Source organism: Macaca fascicularis, chromosome 4, assembly GCF_037993035.2.
Source record: "Macaca fascicularis isolate 582-1 chromosome 4, T2T-MFA8v1.1".
In the NCBI taxonomy this organism is placed as follows: Eukaryota; Metazoa; Chordata; class Mammalia; order Primates; family Cercopithecidae; genus Macaca; species Macaca fascicularis.
Window position 1 is genome coordinate 124298268 of NC_088378.1, and position 19924 is coordinate 124318191.

The following is a 19924-nucleotide window of genomic DNA, read 5'->3' on the forward strand; positions in this document are numbered from 1 at the left end:
CTGCAGCTGAAATAATTTAGTTGGAATTATCTTGGAAAAAAGAAGTAAAGTTAGACTAGGGGTGTAATGCTTTCTCAGCGCTTTCCCTGGGCCAACAGGAGAGTGCAATTCCCTCAGCGAACGCCAAGGGGCACCCTCTCCCTCCCCGCTGTACCTGGAACGCCTTCCTCTTTCCAACAGCACAAAGAGCCCGGCCTCCTCCCGGGTGACATCACAAAGGGCCGCTCCCCCGCCCCTTCGGCGCCACCACGTGTGTCCCTGCGCCCGGTGGCCACCGACTCAGTCCTCGCCGGCCAGTCTGGGCAGCGGAGGAGGGTGGTTGGCAGTGGCTGGAAGCTTCGCTATGGGAAGTTGTTTCTTTGATCTCTCGCGCCCAGCCCTCCTCCCTGGTTCTCCGCAGCCGCTGTCGGAGGAGAGCACCCGGAGGCGCGGGCTGCAGTCGCGGCGGCTTCTCCCCGCCTGGGCGGCCGCGCCGCTGGGCAGGTGCTGAGCGCCCCTAGAGCCTCCCTTGCCGCCTCCCTCCTCTGCCCGGCTGCAGCAGTGCACATGGGGTGTTGGAGGTAGATGGGCTCCCGGCCCGGGAGGCGGCGGTGGATGCGGCGCTGGGCAGAAGCAGCCGCCGATTCCAGCTGCCGTGGGGCCGCGCGCCCCGGGCGCCCCTGCGAGTCCCCGGCTCAGCCATGGGGACCTCTGCGAGCAGCAGCACCGCCCTCGCCTCCTGCAGCCGCATCGCCCGCCGAGCCAGAGCCACGATGATCGCGGGCTCCCTTCTGCTGGTGAGCGCTTGCGGGGACCGGGGGTGGCGGCGGCGCCGGAGCAGAAGGAACCGCTCTCCGGGAGCCGGGCGGATCTCCCAGCCGGGGCTTCGGGGGGCGCGGGGCCCGGCCGACTGGGTTACGGGCACTGAGGGGTTTGCAAGGGAAGGCAACACACCGGAGGGCCTCGACTAGGTTATTTAGGGGAATCACAGGGCTCAGCCGGGGCTGGGGAATGAAGACGAATTGTTTTCCTTGCAGTCTGGCTTTGCTGGAGGAGGCGCTAGAGGTGGCCGCCCGGCTTCTGCGCATTTGAGGGCTTTTCCCCCTACTCGGCCTACCTCGAGCTCCCCACGCCCGCAGCCACAGCCCTCCACCCATTGGCCACTGCCCCTCTGCGTGGTGTGGGGCCGGGGCCGCGGTGTGGGGCTCCGAGGCCGGCCGAGCCCGGCGCTTTGTTGCAGCTGCAATGTCATGTCGGGATGCTACGGCAGTGGAAGAGAGTGGTACCGGTGCGCGCCGGACACCGGAGACCTCCGGGTGCTGCCTCGCGGTGCATTCCCGAGCAGAGCGCAAGCAGCCCCCGCCTCCATCCCTTTACCCTCTCTCTTCCCTCTTGGCTTGGGTGGGGTCTCAGGTTCTGCCTGCCGAAATATCACCCTTAGACCCACTCTCCGGCGCCTCCAAAGCGCCGGCTTCCAGCCAGCCAGCGCGCTGGCACTCGAATGGGGGGAGGGGGAAGGAGATGTGTGTAAAGGAAGATGAATTTTCTGCGGTCTTCCGATCCCTCGTTTACCTGTGGCTAGGCAGGTGACCCTGCAGGGTGGCGCAGTCTTCCTCATCGCCCAAGCTGCATCCACATCTCGGGTCAATCATCTTGACCAAAAACTTACCCTCAACTTCCCCCAAATTCCCTCCCTTTATTTCCAACTACTGGGGTGAAGGGGCAAGTTAGATAGAAGAAAATTTGAGATCAAACCCTTGAGCTTCCCTTGCCTATCTTTTATCCCTGCAGGAAGGATGGAGATTCTTAGCTAAAAACCAAACAAAAACAAAAAACAAGAGCTTGTTTTCATGGCAGCGCTGTGTAAGGGAAAAGCAGGCTTGCTGTCTCCTTCCCCAAAAGGGCTTAACGCCTGGCCAGCCAAGAACTGCTTAGATCTCAGGGCATTGCAGTTGCTATGGCCTGGGAATTCATCCTACAGACACTCTGGTTCCTTGTGTGTGTGTTTTAAGAGGAAGAGAGAGACTAAAGAAAAGTTTGTTACTGTTAGCATTTATAATGAAGCAAGTCACAGTCTCCCTTCAGAAACTCTTTTCTGCCCATTTATTAATGGCCAAGGTTTATATCTTTGAAACAAGTGTGGTGGATGGTAAGCAGTAGTGGGGGAGTCTCTTGGGACAATGAACCTGAATTGACAGTCTTGGTGTGGAGAGAAACACATCTAGGTCCATGGGAACACTGATCCTAGTTCAGTGGAGTGAGAATTATCATCGGTTCCTTTTTCACGGCTGTACATCCGTTACTATCCACTACTATGTTTCAGGTGCTTCCAACACATCTGATTATTATATGCCTCATAGAGTCCATTCCCAGATTAAATCTTAAGTCATTGTGCAATACTCCATTTATTTTACCTTTTAGCATGAGGTAGGTAATTAAACAAAGATCTTGATGTAATCAAACGGTAGGTTGCTTTAACTGAGAAAGGGTCCAGCTCCTTTTTTTTTTTTTTTTGAGACGGAGTCTTGCTCTGTGCCCCAGGCTGGAGTGCAGTGGCGCGATCTCGGCTCACTGCAAGCTCCGCCCCCCCGGGTTCACGCCATTCTCCTGCCTCAGCCTCCCGAGTAGCTGGGACTACAGGCGCCTGCCACCTTGCCCGGCTAATTTTCTTGTATTTTTAGTAGAGACGGGGTTTCACCGTGTTAGCCAGGATGGTCTCGATCTCCTGACCTCGTGATCCGCCCGTCTCGGCCTCCCAAAGTGCTAGGATTACAGGCTTGAGCCACCGCGCCCGGCCAGGTCCAGCTCCTTTTTTTTGAATCATCAGGCTAGGCGCCCTGGCTCATGCCTGTAACCCCAGCATTTTGGGAGGCCAAGGTGGGAGGATTGCTTGAGTTCAGGAGTTCGAGATTTGCCTGGGCAACATAGTGAGACCCCATCTCTACAAGAAGTCAGGTGGGTGTGGTAGTGGTGTACCCCTGTATGCCCAGCTTCTCAGGAGGCTGAGGTGGGAGGATGGCTTGAACCCAGGATGTTGAGGCTGCAGTGAGCTGCGATCATGCCATGGCACTCCAGCCTGAGTGACAAAGTGAGACCCTGTCTCAAAAACCAAAATAAAAAATAAGTCATCAAACTCAACCTATCCTAAAAATTGTGCACTAGATTTGCAACTGAAGACCTGACAATTTAAGTTTGGCTGCTTTGAAAAAAATAAAATTTCTAACAGGGATTAGGAGCAGTCTCAAGATGATAACCAATACAGGATTCCTTATTCTTCCGCTAGCTATGCTAAAAAGACTTCAGTTAAATTCATAGAATGGCATGAGGTTGAGCCCTTCATCCTGAAGGGTGACTGGAGGGTGTGCCAGGAATCAGCAGAGACTATGTTATAATCCCCATCCAGGGTGGGGAGGAAATGCCTTTTGTCTTTCACATTCTTACTCTGCATGCCCAAGTCCACAGGACAGGCTTTGTTAATGTGTAAAATGGTGATCTCATGATACTGTTCCAAGGAGTATTTATCCCATTGGGATCATTGGCCATGTGAACATGATGGACACCAGGTACTGGAGCCTGGGTACACGTGGCAGGGTACTCAGAACACTACTGGGGGAGGTGGGCAAGTTAGTGGCATGCCCACATATTGCAGTTAGATTAAAAAAGTAATAATCCAAATAAAGTGTTCTGTTTATTATGTCTTCTAACGCTCTTCTTTCAAATATCTCCCTTTTTGTGTGACAATATTTATTGTCGTCATTTTTGTGTTGCGACTTTTTGTTTGTCATGACTGGCTAACCGCATGAAAGATAGCTTACTATAAGCTTATAAAAATACAAATATATATGCACACAATATGACATAATATATAAACACACATATATAGCAATTGTATATGTATAGAGAGAGCAATTGCTACATGCCAGGTGCTTTGTATGTGATATCTCACTTATTCATAGCATCTTTGTGAAGCAGGTGATATTATCTCTATTTTATAGTTGAGAAAATGGAAGCTCCCGAAATTTCATTGGTTTGTCCCAGGCCACACAGCTTGCACGTGATATTGCTGGGGCCAGAACTCAGGACTGCCCGGCTCTTCAGCTCATGTCCTCTTTTAGCCCTGTGCTACACTGCGTGTTTCACAAGTCCAAATTGCTTGGTAATAAAATGTAACAACAGAGAAGTTGTTGTTGGGGAACAGTTAAGATGGCGGTTTGGTTCATTACAGAACGTGAATGAGAATTACAGGAATGCTTTTGGAAGGAAGTATTCTTGCTGCTTGCACTTCTACTTCTGATGAGTGTCTGCATGATAATAGGAAGTAAAACATACACTGAAAGACAGGAGCTGGGTTCAAAAGTCTGGGGCTCAGGTGGACAAAACATTCTTGTTGCTCAACACCCAGTAAGTCTAATGTGCATGGATGTGCTTTGTGTTCAGAATCTAAGATTACCTTCCACCATCTTGACTTTACCAATTGTACTTTCCTGCCTGAGACACTCACCCTTGCTATATCATATCTCTGTAAGGCAGAGACAAGACCTTTAGGTTTGTTCCACTGATAAGGAATGCTCTAGAATGGCTTGCCCAGCATGACAATACATAGTCAGAGACGCCTCTTGCCCTCAGGGAGCTCGCTTTAACTGCGTAGATAGGATGTTCGCAGTGAGGCAGTCAGAAGAGAAGGGAGCCATAACTGGTAAGGGTATCAGGTGTGAAGCTTTAGAAAACACTCTTTTGCAAGCGTTATGAATTCCAGATAGAGGGCTATTTGCTGTTATAGCCTGTCCAGCTGTGTGTTTGCCTAGAAAGTGCCAAGTAATAGTGTTTTTCTGTTACTGAAACTAGACATGTAGCTTAGTGCTACTTCCTGATCTTCATTTATCAAAGTACATTACCTGGCACATTGGCAATTCACTTTGGCTGTTTGGCCAGGCGTGGAGTGGTCTGGTGGGGGCTGAAGTTCTGAATCACGTCAAGACTTGGTGGCAAATTCAAGCAGAACTTTAAATTAGAGCTGATATTATATCCAAAAGATGTTCTCCCTCCTATATATCTTAGCTCTACAATCCTAGAATGAGAAAGCTAGAAGGGAGCATAAAAAATACTGATTTAACACCCTATATTTTTTGGTTGAGAGAAAAAAAAATACTCTATTGGGAAAGTGACTCATTTTTCATGTTTACAAATGAACCTGCATGGAGCACCCTTTCTAAGCGAGGCACTATCCTGGGCAGTGGGAACCCAGGGATGAACTGGGGTTTGGATCTTGCCATGAAGGTACAATATATATGGTATATAAAATGAACATGGCCATCACCAGTGCTGGTTGGGTTTTACTCGCTCATATGGAATCAGTGGATGAAGGTACTATACTTACCGTAATACACAAAATATGATTGATGTTAAAATCTTTAAAACACCTGAAGTAACTTTGGCTGTTGGTCTGAGAATCAGAGAAAAAAAAAAAAAAAACACTTTCAAATCTGAGAATGACATACATTAGCCTCGGTAGAGAAAGCAACTTCTAATCAGAGGAATGGGGAGTGCAAAACCTGTCCTGGACTGCAGGAGTCCTGACCGACCCCATGGGTTGTCATCACATTCAAAATGTGTATAACAGAGTTGAGCTCTCTCATCTGAACTGTTTCTGAAGACATGTTTTTGAATCTTCTTCAAGTCTAGTCCAAAACAAGCAAACCTCTAGTGTAAATAAACTACACAAGTAAATCAAATCAGCAATAAAAAAAGTTCCTTGTAAATGGGATTTAAGGACTACCTTAAGGTGGGAAGGAAAAAAAGGGAGACTTGAAAAGGCATATATCCACCTAATGCCTGCTTGACATGTTTTAGTGTGGCTAAATGTTGACAAAGTCTATCAAGCAGGATATGGTAAGCACAGTTAATGCTCTATTTTCTGGGGCAGTTTGCAGACAGTCCTTTTCTCCAGGTATGCTCTCATTGGGTCGGAACAAATAGGTGTGAGCTTCTGGGCTGGCTCTGGCAGATGGTCTTTGTCCTTTCTGCATTATAGACCAGAATGTGGAGATATCACACTTTAGCTTTTCAGGCAACTATATCCACGAAGATGAGAGGCGAAGCCTCTTTGGAGGCTGCATAGACCGTTTACAAATTAATTTTGTGCTCCGCTGGTCCTTCATAAAGCATGTAAACTCTAATTGCCTTAAATAAACATCTATTTTTTTTTTTTTTTTTTGGTTTGGTTTTTGGTGACACAAAATGGTCATGTGCATTATCAGACCGCTGTTATTCAGGGGCTGGTATGAATTGAGTGACTTTTCCTCATGCTTATTTTCCAGTAAGCAATAATATTCTGTTGGCTTTCTTTCCCCAAGCAGGCCTGGCAAATTCCGGTGATACCAGGTCATCAGCAACTTCTTGGCAAACTCAGGTGCTTCTCTTCTGTGACAGGAAGAGCCCAGATTATCTCCGAGCTTTGGGCTTGTGTCCAGTGATCACTTGGAGCTGACTCAGTGTGGACCATTAGACAAAGATATGTCTGTTTGACAGAATGACAATAGGAGCCATAATAGGAATCAATTTGGTCCCCAAAGTTGGATCCTCATTTAGCATTAGCAGAAGGCTGGGTTTTGTGGCTGTAGCAGCAACAGCTGCTGAGCTTTGATTATTTAGGATAGGGGCGAGATCATGAATAAATACTGGCCTTGCCCCAGTGTTTGTGTTTGTCAAATACCAAAAAATAAAATAGGAATCCTAAATTGGCTTGCACGCTGCCACCTGGCTTTCTTACCACCTTCATTTCTAGCCTGAATCCAAGAGGGGAGGAGCTTGGGCAGAGATTATAACCTGGGAGGAACCTGGCAGATATCAGTGAGTACAGGCAGGACTGAGGACTATCCAGAGGTGGGGTTCACTGATATTTAGGCTGCTGACTCAAAGCAATAGTGAGCAATAGTGATCTCAGTGAGATCAGTGGGCAATAGCAATCTCAGTGTTCTTGAGAGGTGTTAAAAGCCACCAGAAGATTTATCCTGGCTTCGAGATGACAGATGTGTGTGGTGGTGGGAAAGTTGCGCTCAGAGAGATCTCAGGCAGGTGTGGGGCTGAGCAGGGTGTGGGTGGGGATCAGGACGTTGCCCTGTGGCTTCATATTTAAAAATTATACCTAAGACTTTGTGCTAAACAAAAATAAAAACAAGAAAAGTAAGGAGGGGCACTTAGTAAGCTAAGTCATAGCAAGGCTCATTATCTAATCTTTGTATACTTTTCTATTTGTTCTGCTGCTCTCAGTACTGCTGTGTGGCTCTGTTGCTTGGCTCCCTTGCAAATCTATCCGTTTTGGGAAAAGGAGCATGAGCTTAATGGATTTAGGAGAGAGGAGAGGAGTGAGTCCATGAGTCCTGGAATCAAATGAGAGCAGCTGTGGATTCAATAGGGCTTCAGCTCTGAGAACCCAGAGGGGGAGGAATAAGCAAGTGGGTGTTAATATTAATCATTGATATTGCTATCACTTATTTATTGAGTACTTATCTTTGATATTGTGTTGAATACTTTCTACAAATGATCTCAATACATCTGACAAGTCTATGAGGTAGTAGCATTAGCCCCATTTTATAGATAAGCGAATGGAGTTTGAAAAATCTTACGGTCCTGCAGTTGGCAACTGCTGGAGACAGGATTTAAATCTAGGTCAATGTGGCTTTGTGCACACTGCTTTTTCTGAAAGTTGTTGGTAGGAGAGAGAGGTCACCTTAATTTACCAGAATTTTGTTTTCTGTAAAGAGAATGACTTTACCCTAGAGTTGAACATTCTCTTTCCAGAAATTCAATGAGCAATTCTGCTCCGTGATGGTACTTGGAAGTTTAACTAAAACTGCTGGTCATAAAGTGAGAGCAACGATTGAAAGGGGAGGGTATGCAGTCATTGGTAAGCTTTTTCCAGCATTTTCCTATGGTGTGGCTCTGACGGGCAATGGTGCCATGGCTAAGATGGAAAGACACTCCTGTAAATTGAAATGTTATAAATAGGGAATGAATGCTTTACTTTCCTGCTACTTGGGTCATTTTGAAAAATATTTGTTTAGTGAGTAACAGTGTGACATGGGTTCTGCTTAGCAATGTAGTTTTATCTCACTTATCCTGAGAACTTGAGGACCTTTTAGGGTTTTCTTTGCTGCCAGCCTAGTTATTTGTATAGGATAAGTGCACGGGCTTGTACCATCTGTTATTAGTATTTCCTTTTTTCACTTTTCATTTCAGGTCTCTTGGAAACCGGTTTAACTCCATGGTTTGAGGGGTGTCAGAGGTCATGTGTTTGTGTGTGGCTTATCATACTGACTGGTAGCACTCGCTTAAGTAAGCTTTTAAACATCGCTTTGTAGGTTGTAGAGACTGAGTAAACTAGGAAAAGGTAAAGGGTGAGAGGAAATTATTTAATCATTTGTCCTGGAAAACAGGTTGGAATTCTGGTCTCCCAAATAACCTTTGGGACAAGACCATTGTTTGATTTCATCCTATATACGGCCAGGTCAGCTTACCCAGGATGAGGAGAGGTGGGAGTGTTGGGAAGGAAGAAAGAGATTCCAAGGCAAATGGTAACAGGTCCCCAGAATAATCTAGCTGGATATTTTTGTTAATCCGTTTTGTGATGCTATAAAGGAATACACAAGACTGGGTCATTTATAAAGAAAAGAGGTTTATTTCACTCGTGGTTCTGCAGGCTGTACAAGAAGCATGGAGTTAGCATCTGGTTGGCTTCTGGTAAGACCTCAGGAAGCTTTTAGTCATGGCAGAAGGGAAGGGTGGCTGGTGTGTCACATGGTGAGAGAGGGAGCAGGAGAGAGGGAAGGAAGTACAGGCTCTTTAAACAACCAGGTCTGGTAGGAATTAAGAGGACTCAGTTATCACCAATGGGACAATGCTAAGCCATTCATGACAGATCCACCTCATGACCCAAACATCTGCCGTAAGACTCCCTCCAACATTGGGGATCACATGTCAACATGAGATTTGGAGAGGACGTACATCCTAACTATATCATGATTCAATCTTTGCTGTTCCTTTATGTGTAGAAGTCCATGACTCCACTCTCCTCTTGGGTTTAAACCTTGCTGACCTGGTCAAGGAAAAATAACAAAATAGACAAGGTTTGTGTGTGTTTCCTCATTTGAAAAGCTCAGGGCTAATACTGTTTTTCAGCTTCTCAAAGACAATATGCCCTTCATCTTTGTGTTTCTGGCTCAATGTCCTGACACATAGCAGTTAAGCAATAAATGATTAATGAATTTCAGAAGGATTTTGATTTAAACTAACTGTTCATTCATTCTAGACAAGTTAGAGGTTAGTTGGAGCTAGAGTTACATCTCAGTCCTTTGAACTACAACTGAAGAATAGTTGACTTATTAAGAAAGAACAATTTAAACTTATGTAAGTTGGCAGACTAGAAGAACCTACTGGGTGTAGAATTCTCTTTATGTGTCATTTCAATTCAATTCCCTTTGTTTACAGTATTTATGTATAGTTAAAACTAATATGTATGTACCTGCTTGTGTTCTACTTTTCTTAGTGTAGATATTTTCTGTTATCTTAGAGAGAGATATTTATATTTTATCCATTTAATAAAATTTATGCGGCATCTATTAAATGTCAGGCATTGCTAGACTTTGGGTATATGATAGTGAAAGGCTATTCATGGGCTTTCTTCTTGGATGCCATAAAAGTGGTGATGCTTAATAAGAACCAGCCATTTAAAGAACAGAAGGAAGAATATGCCAGGAGGAAGGATGGTATGTGGGGTGGCCCAGAGGGAGGAAAGAGCCTACATGTTCAGAGAATAGAAAGAAGATTTACGGTGGTTGGTGCTCAGTGAATGGGGACAATGGATCGAGCTTGAAAAGGCAGGCAGAGGCAAAATCATACAAGATCCTTTAAGGGATCAGGACATCACTCAGTGCAGTGGGAAGCAGGGTAATAATATGACTTGAATGCAATTAAAAAAAAAACTCACTGGCAACTCTGTGGAGAATTAATTAGAGAAGGGGAGCATAGAAGCTGGAGGCCAGTTAGCACCTTTTACAGTAATTCAGGGCAGAGATGATGGTGCTGGGGCAGTGACAATGAAGATGGGGATTACTAGATAGAAATTTTGGAGAGATTTGCTGATGGCGAGATAGGAAGGAGCAGGTGATATTGAAACAAAGCAGTGATCAAGGCTGATTCCTAGGTTCCCACATTGAGCAGTCTATGGTGGTCTGATTACTTTGAAAGGGAAGGCTTGGGGAGCAGTGGGTGAAACTGAGAGGCCTTAAGTTTGGATGCATATTGAATACGTTTGAGGTGCCTGTGATTCACTCTTTTCAAGCCTTTATGGCTGCCACTTTTTAATAGCTCTATCCCCTCCAGTTGGCACTGTGTTGAGCCATTCTACGGTTGTTGGATGCTTGGCTTGCTGTCTCTTTGGTCTTCCATTGCAAGCAGCACTAATGAAGTTGTCTCTGTATAAACCAATGGCTCTTTTTCCTTTTTGGTTTTTCCCCAAAGTGCGTTCCTCAAAGTGGAATTGCTGGGTCAAAGGAAATGAATGAGCAGTTTTATGGCTTTTGCTGCACATTGCCAGACTGTAGTCCAGAAGAACTGAATTAATTTAGAATGCCACCAGCCACCTATAAATGTGCTTTCTAGCCCACAAGACTGCCAGTATTGGAGTTTATAACTATAATTTATTTATGCTGCTTTAATTATAGATATGTGAGGGTCCTTGGTTGTGCAAATTTGAATTTCAATAGCTCCTAGGGATATCAGACATTTATCCATAGGATGATCACCTTTGTAATTATGTACTCATGTAGCCCTCTGTTATAACTGTTGAGTAGGAGTTATGTTAGCCACATTTGCATGAATTCTTTATATACATTTTTAGTTTTATAAGCTTTTATTAGCAGTGTATGTCTTTTTTACATTCTACTTTTAATATTATTATATTTAATAACATAAAAATTGAGATTTATGTTTTTATTTTTGAGACAGAGTCTTATTCTGTCCCCCAGGCTGGAGTGCAGGTGGCACGATCTCGGCTCACTGCAACCTCTTCCTCCCGGGTTCAAGCGATTTTCCTGCCTCAGCCTCCTGAGTAGCTGAGATTACAGCGTGCACCGCCCTGCCTGACTAATTTTTGTATTTTTGGTAGAGGCGGGGTTTCACCATGTTGACCGTGTTGGCTGGTCTCAAACTCCTGACCTCAAGTGATCCTCCTGCCTCAGCCTCCCAAAGTGCTGGGATTACAGGTGTGAGCCACCGCACCCAGCTGAGATTTATATTTTTAAACCTTTTTCTTTGTTTGTGTCTGAAAATATTTTGTGTCTGAGAATATTTTCATTTTGTTGGTGCTGTTCATTTTAACAGAAATTGATCTCTTTGCAGGTGCAATGAACTATTCTGATAACTTTGAATTTTCTATGTGATGTTTTAAACGTTGGGTTTGTTGACTTTTCGGACTTTAGTGTCATATTTGTGGTAAGAACTACATTAGTATGTTCTGCAAGACAGTAATACTGATTATATGAGGAAAGGGTTTTGTGGTCAAATATGTTTAGGGAGTGCTAGGTTCAACTAAGTCACCATTTCTGGCAGCTCTCCTGCAGGGCCTGCTGGAGCCGTCAATAGGTTAATATTAATTGTGCCTTTCTGAGAGAAGGCTCTAATCAGGAGCACTTTCTAAAGTTTTAGGCCAGGGGCTGGTAAACTTTGTCTGTGAAGGACCAGATACTATATATGTGCAGCTTTATGGGCCATGTGATTTCTGCTCTAACTACTTAATTCTGTGTTTGAATGCTGAGAGCAGCCCTAGGCAATACCTAAGAGATTGGGTGTGGCTGTGTTCCAATATAGCTTTATTTGTGGACACTACAATTTGATTGTCATATCATTGTTATATGTCACAAAATATGATTATTTGTTTGATTTTTAAAGAAACTATTTAAAATGTAAAAACCAATCTTAGCTTGTGAGCAGAAACAGGCAGGTACTGGAGCTTACTCACTCTTTTAAAATGTTTATTTATTTATTTTAATTTGGGACAGGGTCTTGCTCTGTCACCCAGGCTGGAGTTCAGTGGTGTGATCACAGCTCACTGTAGCCTCAACCTCCTGGGCTCAAGTGATCCTCCTACCTCACTCAGCTTCCTGAGTAGCTGGAACACCATCATACCTGGCTTTTTTTTTTTTTTTTTTAAATTTTTTGTAGTGATGGGGTCTCCCTGTGTTGCCAGACTGGTCTCAAGCTCCTGGGTTAAAGCGATCCTCTCCCCTTGCCCTCCCATGCTCACTCTTTTTAAAGACCGTAGAATCATTAATATCTCATGGGACTAGGTCAGGGAAACTCACTGTGGGACATGCTTACTTAAATTTTGCTCCAGTTATCTAAAGTACTTATTAACAGTAAATCCTTTCTGCTCTCTTGTGTTTTCTCATTTGCTGTATACCAAGTTTTTATTGTAAATGTTTTGAAAATGCTAGTGGACCCATGTTTCTCTTTTAACTCTTTGCTGTGCAGTCTGTATTTTTGGTTTCGTTATTTGCTCTTAGTCCTGGATGGTTTGTTTCAGGATTATAGCTTTTAAAAATCTGAAGTCTTTGATACACTTCTCAGGAATTGAATACTCGCATTTTAATTGGGGTGTTTTAAAAGATTGTCTTGGCCAGGTGCAGTGGCTTACATCTGTGATCCAGCACTTTGGGAGACCGAGGCAGGAGGATCACTTGAGGTCAGGAGTTCAAGACCAGCCTGGTCAATATGGTGAAGTTCCACCTCTACTAAAAATGCAAACATTAGCTGGGCATGGTGGCACACGCCTGTAATCCCAGCTACTGGGGAGGCTGAGGCAGGAGAATTGCGTGAACCCAGGAGGGAGAAGTTGCAGTGAGCCCAGATTGTGCCATTGCAATCCAGCCTGGGTGACAGAGCGAGACTCCGTCTCAAAAAACTCAAAAAAAAAAAAAAAAAAGAAAAAAAAAAGAAAAGTAAAAAGAGAAAGGATTTTCCATCACTGGTTAGAAAATTTGAAAAATAAAAGTAAAAAACTAAAAGATTGTTAAAATATAGTACATCGTTAAGTTGGCGGGATGGATAATTAAAATAACATTTATGGAATGCTTACTATGTGTCAGACACGTTTTGCCTGCTTTATCTGTATTAACAATTAATTCTCAAGACAGTCTTTGAAGGTATTGCTAATTAACTCCTTTACACTAATGAGGAAGCAGAGACACAGAAGTGAGTCATTTGCCAAGGCCACCCAGAATTAAGGATAAAAAAAATCCAACGTGTTTTTCTACTTGCACACAAGGCTCAATACAACACCTTTGACACCAAATTCTCCAGCAGACACCAACTGAGTGCCCTCTAATTCAATTGAGTTCTGACCTGTCTACCTGGAGGTAGGGTCGGATCCCACAGTTTAAAGACACAGTCCCGGGGGACTGCCCCCAACATCTGATGTCAAGCACCAGCCGCAGATTATTTTGCCTGTGCTTTGGCCTGACCAGCTGTAAATCAAAGTTCCCACAAACCCTTCCTCAGGTTTGATTAATTTGCTAGAGCGGCTCACAGAACTCAGGGAAACACTTTACTTACTCAGCCTCCTGAGTAGCTGGGACCACAGGCGTGTACTTCCACGCCCAACTCCAGTTTCTTAATAAAGGATATAATAAAGGATACAAATGAACAGCCAGATGGAGGAAATGCATAGGGCAAGGTGTGTGGGAAGGGGCATGGAGCTTCCATGCCCTCTCTGGGTGCGCCATCCTCCGGGAATCTCCAGGTGTTCAGCTGTCCAGAAGCTCTCCAAACCCCAGTCCTTTTGGGCTTTTACGGAGACTTCATTACTTAGACATGACTGATTATATCACTAGCCTTTGGTGATCAGCTCAACCTTCAGTCCTTCTCCCCTTCCCTGAGGTTGGAGGTGGGGTTGAAAGTCCCAACCCTTCAATCATACCTTGGTCTTTCTTAGGACCAGCCCCTATCCTGAAGCTACTTAGCAGCCCCCAGCCACCAATCATCTCATTAGCATACAAAAGACACTATTATGACTGGAGATTTTAAGGTTTTAGGAGTTGTGCACCAGAAACCAGGGACAGAGACCAAATATATATTTATTAGATCACACTATCACACCTAGCTAGTACCTGGTAGATCTGGGCTGCTCAGCACGCTATAGGCTAAAATATTAATAGGTTTTGTTTATGTGTGCTTTTATACTGGAGTTGCTGCACTGGCTGGAGTCATTGGTTTTGCCTGGTTTATAGGCTTTTCTTTAAATCCTTAGTGAGCACAGAGTAACATTCCTTCTGCATCTTTCCTCCTGTCTTGCATGGAATGCCAATTCATATACTACTTAGTGACTAAATAAATGGGTAGCCTACTCTTGGCTTCTTCATGTATGCAGAAGTCTTAGAAATAGTTATTTCTAAGGACACGGAAGGAGATGAGGTTCTTTGGCCCCAGGACTGAGTGCTGCTGAGTGTACACTCTCCTGCATTGCAGGTTCCAGGGAAAACAGCACCTGGGTTAAGTCTCGCATGGCTTTTCCTTTTTCCAGTGTCCCCTGAGCTTGCCTCCTTCCAGTCCTGCAGTCAGCACATTCTAGCCTTGGCATCCTCTATATTTGCCAGTTTTAAAAATGGTCCCTGCTTTTGTCTTAGCAACAGAAGACTTTTTTTTTAAATCAGAGAGGATAGTAGCAAATGCGAGAGTTGACCAAATGTATATAACATAACTGGGAACAGTTCTGTCTGTGATTTGTGGAAGCTCTGTCCTTGAAGCCTTCCTCTTTGAGCGTTCCTTTCCCCCCACTTCAAATCTACAGAATTCTAAGCAGCCAGTGTCTTGATATGACATATTTAATGTGATGCTCAAAATAAAATGATCAGAAATTCTGAAAGGTCTAGCTCTGCCTGGCTTTTGCCTTTTGATCATCTGTTACCATGTTTTAGATTCACCATCTCAGGAATAACTTGGTTGCATTATCATCTCTACAGTAACAGGTTTCCTCTCCAAATATTAGTTTTATGCAGCATTAAAAAAATTCTACAACAAACTCATAGGCAGTGTCTCTGCCTGCCCTTTATGAATAGAAAAAAAGTGTATCGCTGCCTTGACTTTGCTCATTTTCCACTAAAAATTATTAGAGTTTGATAGGGAACAAGAATGACAAAAATATATTGTAACCATCAGCTGTGAGGAATGTTTTGTTTGTTTGAAGGATGAGGTCATGGAGTAAGAATTGTTAAATAAATAGGCATCAACATTCTGACATGTCTTTGCAGATCTGGGTGCTTCCTGTCCTTAGTCAGGCCCATCTCTGTGTCCTAGAATAGAAGTGACAACAGGAGAGGTGTGATGTGGCTCACCAGGGTGAATGCTGAGACCCAGGGAGTCCTTAGAGTTGGTTATTTAGAGCTACCTCCTCCCTCTTTTGAAATTTGTGTTGTTCTGGGTTTACCTTTTAATCAGTCATTCAGTAGGCATTTTATAGTGCTCATAAATCCTGTATAGTTTGGAATGGCACACTGATATTTACCTCATGTATCCATTGTTGGTGAAATAAATGTCTTGGATAAATGAAATTTTCCAAATAACTAAAGTTTAAACTAGGACAGAGCATAGATAACTTCCAGAGGATAATCTTATTATGCTGCTTATAATTCTAATCACCAAGTTAGTATCATCTTTTTTGAAGAAATAAGAGGGGAGGCTGGGTCCAGTGGCTCATGCCTGTAATTCCAGCACTTTCGGGGACTGAGGTGGCAGGAATGCTTGAGGCCAGGAGTTTGAGATCAGCCTGAGCAACATAGTGAGACCCCCTGGCCCCCCTCAAAAAAAAAAAGAAAGAAACGAGGAGGGAATGTTTTAACTCTTTGATACATTTGCTTGTCACCTTAAGTACCCTGCAGAGTGTAATTCTTGTAAGCCATTTGTCATTCTGTTAAAACAGAGTGATGTCCTCAGGGTCTTTGGAGATGAAATGAAGTATCTGCCCTTGTACTGAAGGGTATAAGGCCAGACTGCTTTATCTCTTGAGTTATTGTGGCTACATTGTGGAGGCTTTGGGTTTTCTCCTGCTTGCTTTTAAACCTGCGCTCAGCTGGGCATGTTGGCTCACACCTGTAATCCCAGCACTTCGGGAGGCCGAGGCAGGCGGATCACGAGGTCAGGAGATGGAGACCATCCTAGCCAACATGGGGAAACCCCGTCTCTACTAAAATACAAAAAATTAGCTGGGCGTGGTGGCAGGCGCCTATAGTCCCAGCTACTCGGGGGTCTGAGGCAGGGGAATAGCTTGAACCCAGGAGGCAGAGGTTGCAGACAGCCTGGCGACAGAGCAAGACTCTGTCTCAAAAAAAAAAAAAAAAAAAAAAAAAACCTGCACTCATCTTTAGCAACTTCCTCTACCACCACTTCTAATATGCTGGTTCTAATTATGTATGGTCTGTAAGTCCATTCATTCATTTATTCAACTAACACTTGTCAGACGTTACCATGAGTCGGGTCCTTGAGGGCATGGATAGCACCAGTAAATGAAATAGACCTGATCCTTGTCCACATGGAGCTTGTGATCCATAGGGGAAGACATGCTAAACAGAAAAATGGGTAAGTACAAAATTGTGGTGGCCATACTGGGGGAAAAAATGGGAATGAGAGGATCTTGTGAAACTTGTTTTTATTAGTGGAGAGGTGGTCAGGGATGGCATTCCAGAGAAAGCCCTATCTTTGTTAAAGACTTTGCCTTTCATCCTGAGTCATGTGGGAAGTGATTGAGAGTTTTAAGCAGGGGATGAAAGGATGAGATTTGGTGTGTGAGTTGGAGTGGGTGTCAAGAAAGGAAGCCAAGATCTCAGTACTCATTGCTAAACTCTCAGAGGTCTGACGATTTCTGTGAGTGAGCTTCTGCTCTCTGTATTTTTTGACATTTCTTTTGACTGCCCTGTGCAGGCGTTGACAGACTTTCTCTATAAAGGGCTGGATAGTATATTATCCAGCATATAGTATATATAGTGTATTCTGTAAAGGGCTGGCTAATATTTTAAGTTTGCAGGACATAAGGTATCTTTTGGAACTATCCAACTCTGCCACTGTAGCATGAAAGCAGCCACAGTCAATACCCACATAAATGGCTGAATTCCAATAAACGTGTTTATAGGAACAATTGGCATGTGGGATTTAGTTTGCTGACCCCTGGCTTGGAGAATGCTTTGCTTCTTATTCCCATGATCTTCATTATTGAGGTAGTTGTGCAAGGGAGGAAATGCAATCTATGTGGTCGTTCCTGGCCTTGAGCTGCTTGTAATCATTATGGGAAGATAAGTATATACACTTAAGTGGCCATCAGCAAACATCACAAGACAATATATAATTAGGCACCAATAAGATGAACAGAAACAGGAAATGTGATGAAGAGTTCACTCATCTGCTTGGAATCTGGGTGTCTAGGAATAATTTTAAAGGCTTTACGGGGAAGGTGGAACTTGACAGAAATAATTGTAAACACTTAGAGGGTTAGAGGTGAATACAACCTAGTCCGACTTGCAAATTTTAGTGATGCAGTGTTAGAAGATGAACAAAAGCAAATCACAGAACACTATGTATCCACAGTCCCCTTGAATGTGTAAGGCAAAACAAAACAAAAATCAATGGGAACAGCCAATTTAAGGTATGCATGCATGTACGTATGTATTATGTGTAAATGCTCAGAAAAGGGTCTGGAAAGATGTGCACCAAAATTAACAGAGTCTCTCTGGAAATGAGTGCATTTGAGCAGAGACTTAAATGTTTTACTTTTTAGTTCCTAATTATTAGAATTATTACATGAATGTTTATTTTCATCATAAAAATATTAATTAATACAGGGCAATATTAAAACAATTAAAAGTGCCAGATTGGTTAAGAGGCTGAGAGAGTGGTACGGAGAGTGTGATTGGGCTGTCTCCAAAATGTGTCTCAGAACCAGAGATTAGAGCCCTTAGTTCAGGGTGTCCACAACTTGGATGGGCATCAGAATCACTTGGAAAGCTTAAAAAGAAAATGAACCAAAGCTAAAACCAAATAAATTCTTGGCCCCATTGCAGACCCACAGTGATCTCAGATGATGGGGCTGGGATGTGATTTTTTTTAAAAAAAGCTTTCCAGGTAATTTTGATGCTGCCTTTGAGACCCGAGGCTTTGGTGAGTCTCCGATCTAGTTTATCCAGCTCTGTACAAATGAAGGAATTAAGGATCTTGACCAGGTAGGACTCAGCCTCAGATCTTTTGGCTCCCACTCTCTTGTACTTTTCAATGACTGCGTCCCCTAATTCAGGTGTTTTCCTAGCATTAGCTTTGGGTGGCATCTCAACTTGTTGTCATATTATATGGAAAACATTCTTAAATGCCACTTTTGAATAGGGTCCACCTCATCCCCATTTCCCATTGCTTCACTCCCAGATCATCATTGGGAATAATTTCTACAGTGTTTTAATTTTCTTAGAAATCAGAGGGTTGCCACCAGGCTAGTGGGAAAAGCCCTAGTTTTAGATCATAAGTTGACTAAAAGGCCTTAGGAAAATGGCTTTTCTCAGGTGCCATCTGAGTCTCTATAAAGAGAAAGCGATATTGCCAAGTCTTCCTCTCAGCAGGGTTTCACTCAGGCAAAAGAGCCCATGGAGCGGTCCCTCCAGCTTTGCAGCACAGATTGGGTTAACTGTTTACTTCAGAATTGGAAGAGGCCTTCGAGGTCCTTCTAGTTCAGTGATTTTCAGTTGTTTCAGGAATAAACCCCTTGCAAATAAATTCTTACTTGGAAAGCCACATTAGCAAATTGGTAAAGTGGAGATGCTTGGTTTAGGCAGAGATGGGGGGCTTGGAGCTTACCTCCCCTGCTCCCTGGTCTAAGGGGCATCCTGAGAGCTGTATTCTGTCCAGTGCTCACTTAAATCCTGTTTGAAAACCACTGATTTCTTCCTCTTTCCCCTTCCATAGGTAATCATTCACCAACTTCAGCTAACCTGAGCCCTCAAATCTGTCACCTTCTCTCCATTTCCACATCCACCACCTTAGTCCGAGTCACCACCACCTTCCACGTTGGTTTTCACCCTCTAACTGAGTTTTCTCGTCTACTCTCCCATATACCCCTTTCACCCTCTGCTCTGAAGCAGATAGCTTTTTTATTCACAGGTGCAATTATATGCCTCCTCCCCCCACCTATCATGTAAACATTTAATGACTTCTCATTGCATTTTGAATTAAGATCAGCACGTGGAGGCTCTTCAGATGTAACTGTGGCCCCTCTGTTCCATCTTGAGATAGAGCCACAAGATTTTTAGTTCCTGTACTGAGCTTCCTTCTGCTTCACACTTTTGCTCTGGTGCTCCCTCTGTCTAACCCCCTTTCACTGCTTCTGACCTGGAGTTAATTTCTGCCTCTCCATCCTTAAGAGCTATATCAAAATGTTTCTCTAACTTCCCTGAGCTAGGAAGCGCCTGTTAAATTCCCTGTCATAGGATTCTATATTTCTCTTTCTCAGCAGTGATCTCAATTCTAATCGAGTAATTACTTTTTCTTGAGGTCAGGAGTTGAGAATTGAGTATATTCTTTTTCTATTCATCCCAGCCTAGAATGTAAACTTCATAAGGGCTGGAATAGAGTTCTCAAGGTTCTATCCTCAGCCCATGGCATGGTGTCTTGCACACACCTATTAGATCGTCAGTAAGCATTTGTCCAATGAACTCATAGTGTCTAGTTTTTGCCATATCTCATTTCTAGTGTTCAGCTCGCATGCGACTGCGGAAGGATCATTGTTTGTGGGCTCTGCTTGTGGGAACTGGAATTGTCTCTTGTTGTGTGAGGTAATTTAAAGGTTCTTTTTTAGAGACACATTGTCTAAAGTGGGTTACCCAGTATGATACAGTTTAAACAGGGCCGAGTTTTGCTTTAA

At 43.8% G+C, this 19924-nt stretch overlaps 1 protein-coding gene across 1 annotated transcript in view; it reads left to right on the forward strand.

The window, feature by feature from the left end:
- Positions 1 to 281: 281 nt before the first annotated feature.
- Positions 282 to 19924, forward strand: part of TNFRSF21 (TNF receptor superfamily member 21) — a 73652-nt gene continuing 54009 nt past the window's right edge. The window contains exon 1 of the mRNA XM_005552789.5: positions 282 to 776. Coding sequence (XP_005552846.2) covers positions 681 to 776 — 96 coding nt within the window. The 5' untranslated portion in view covers positions 282 to 680. The remainder of the gene's footprint in view (positions 777 to 19924) is intronic.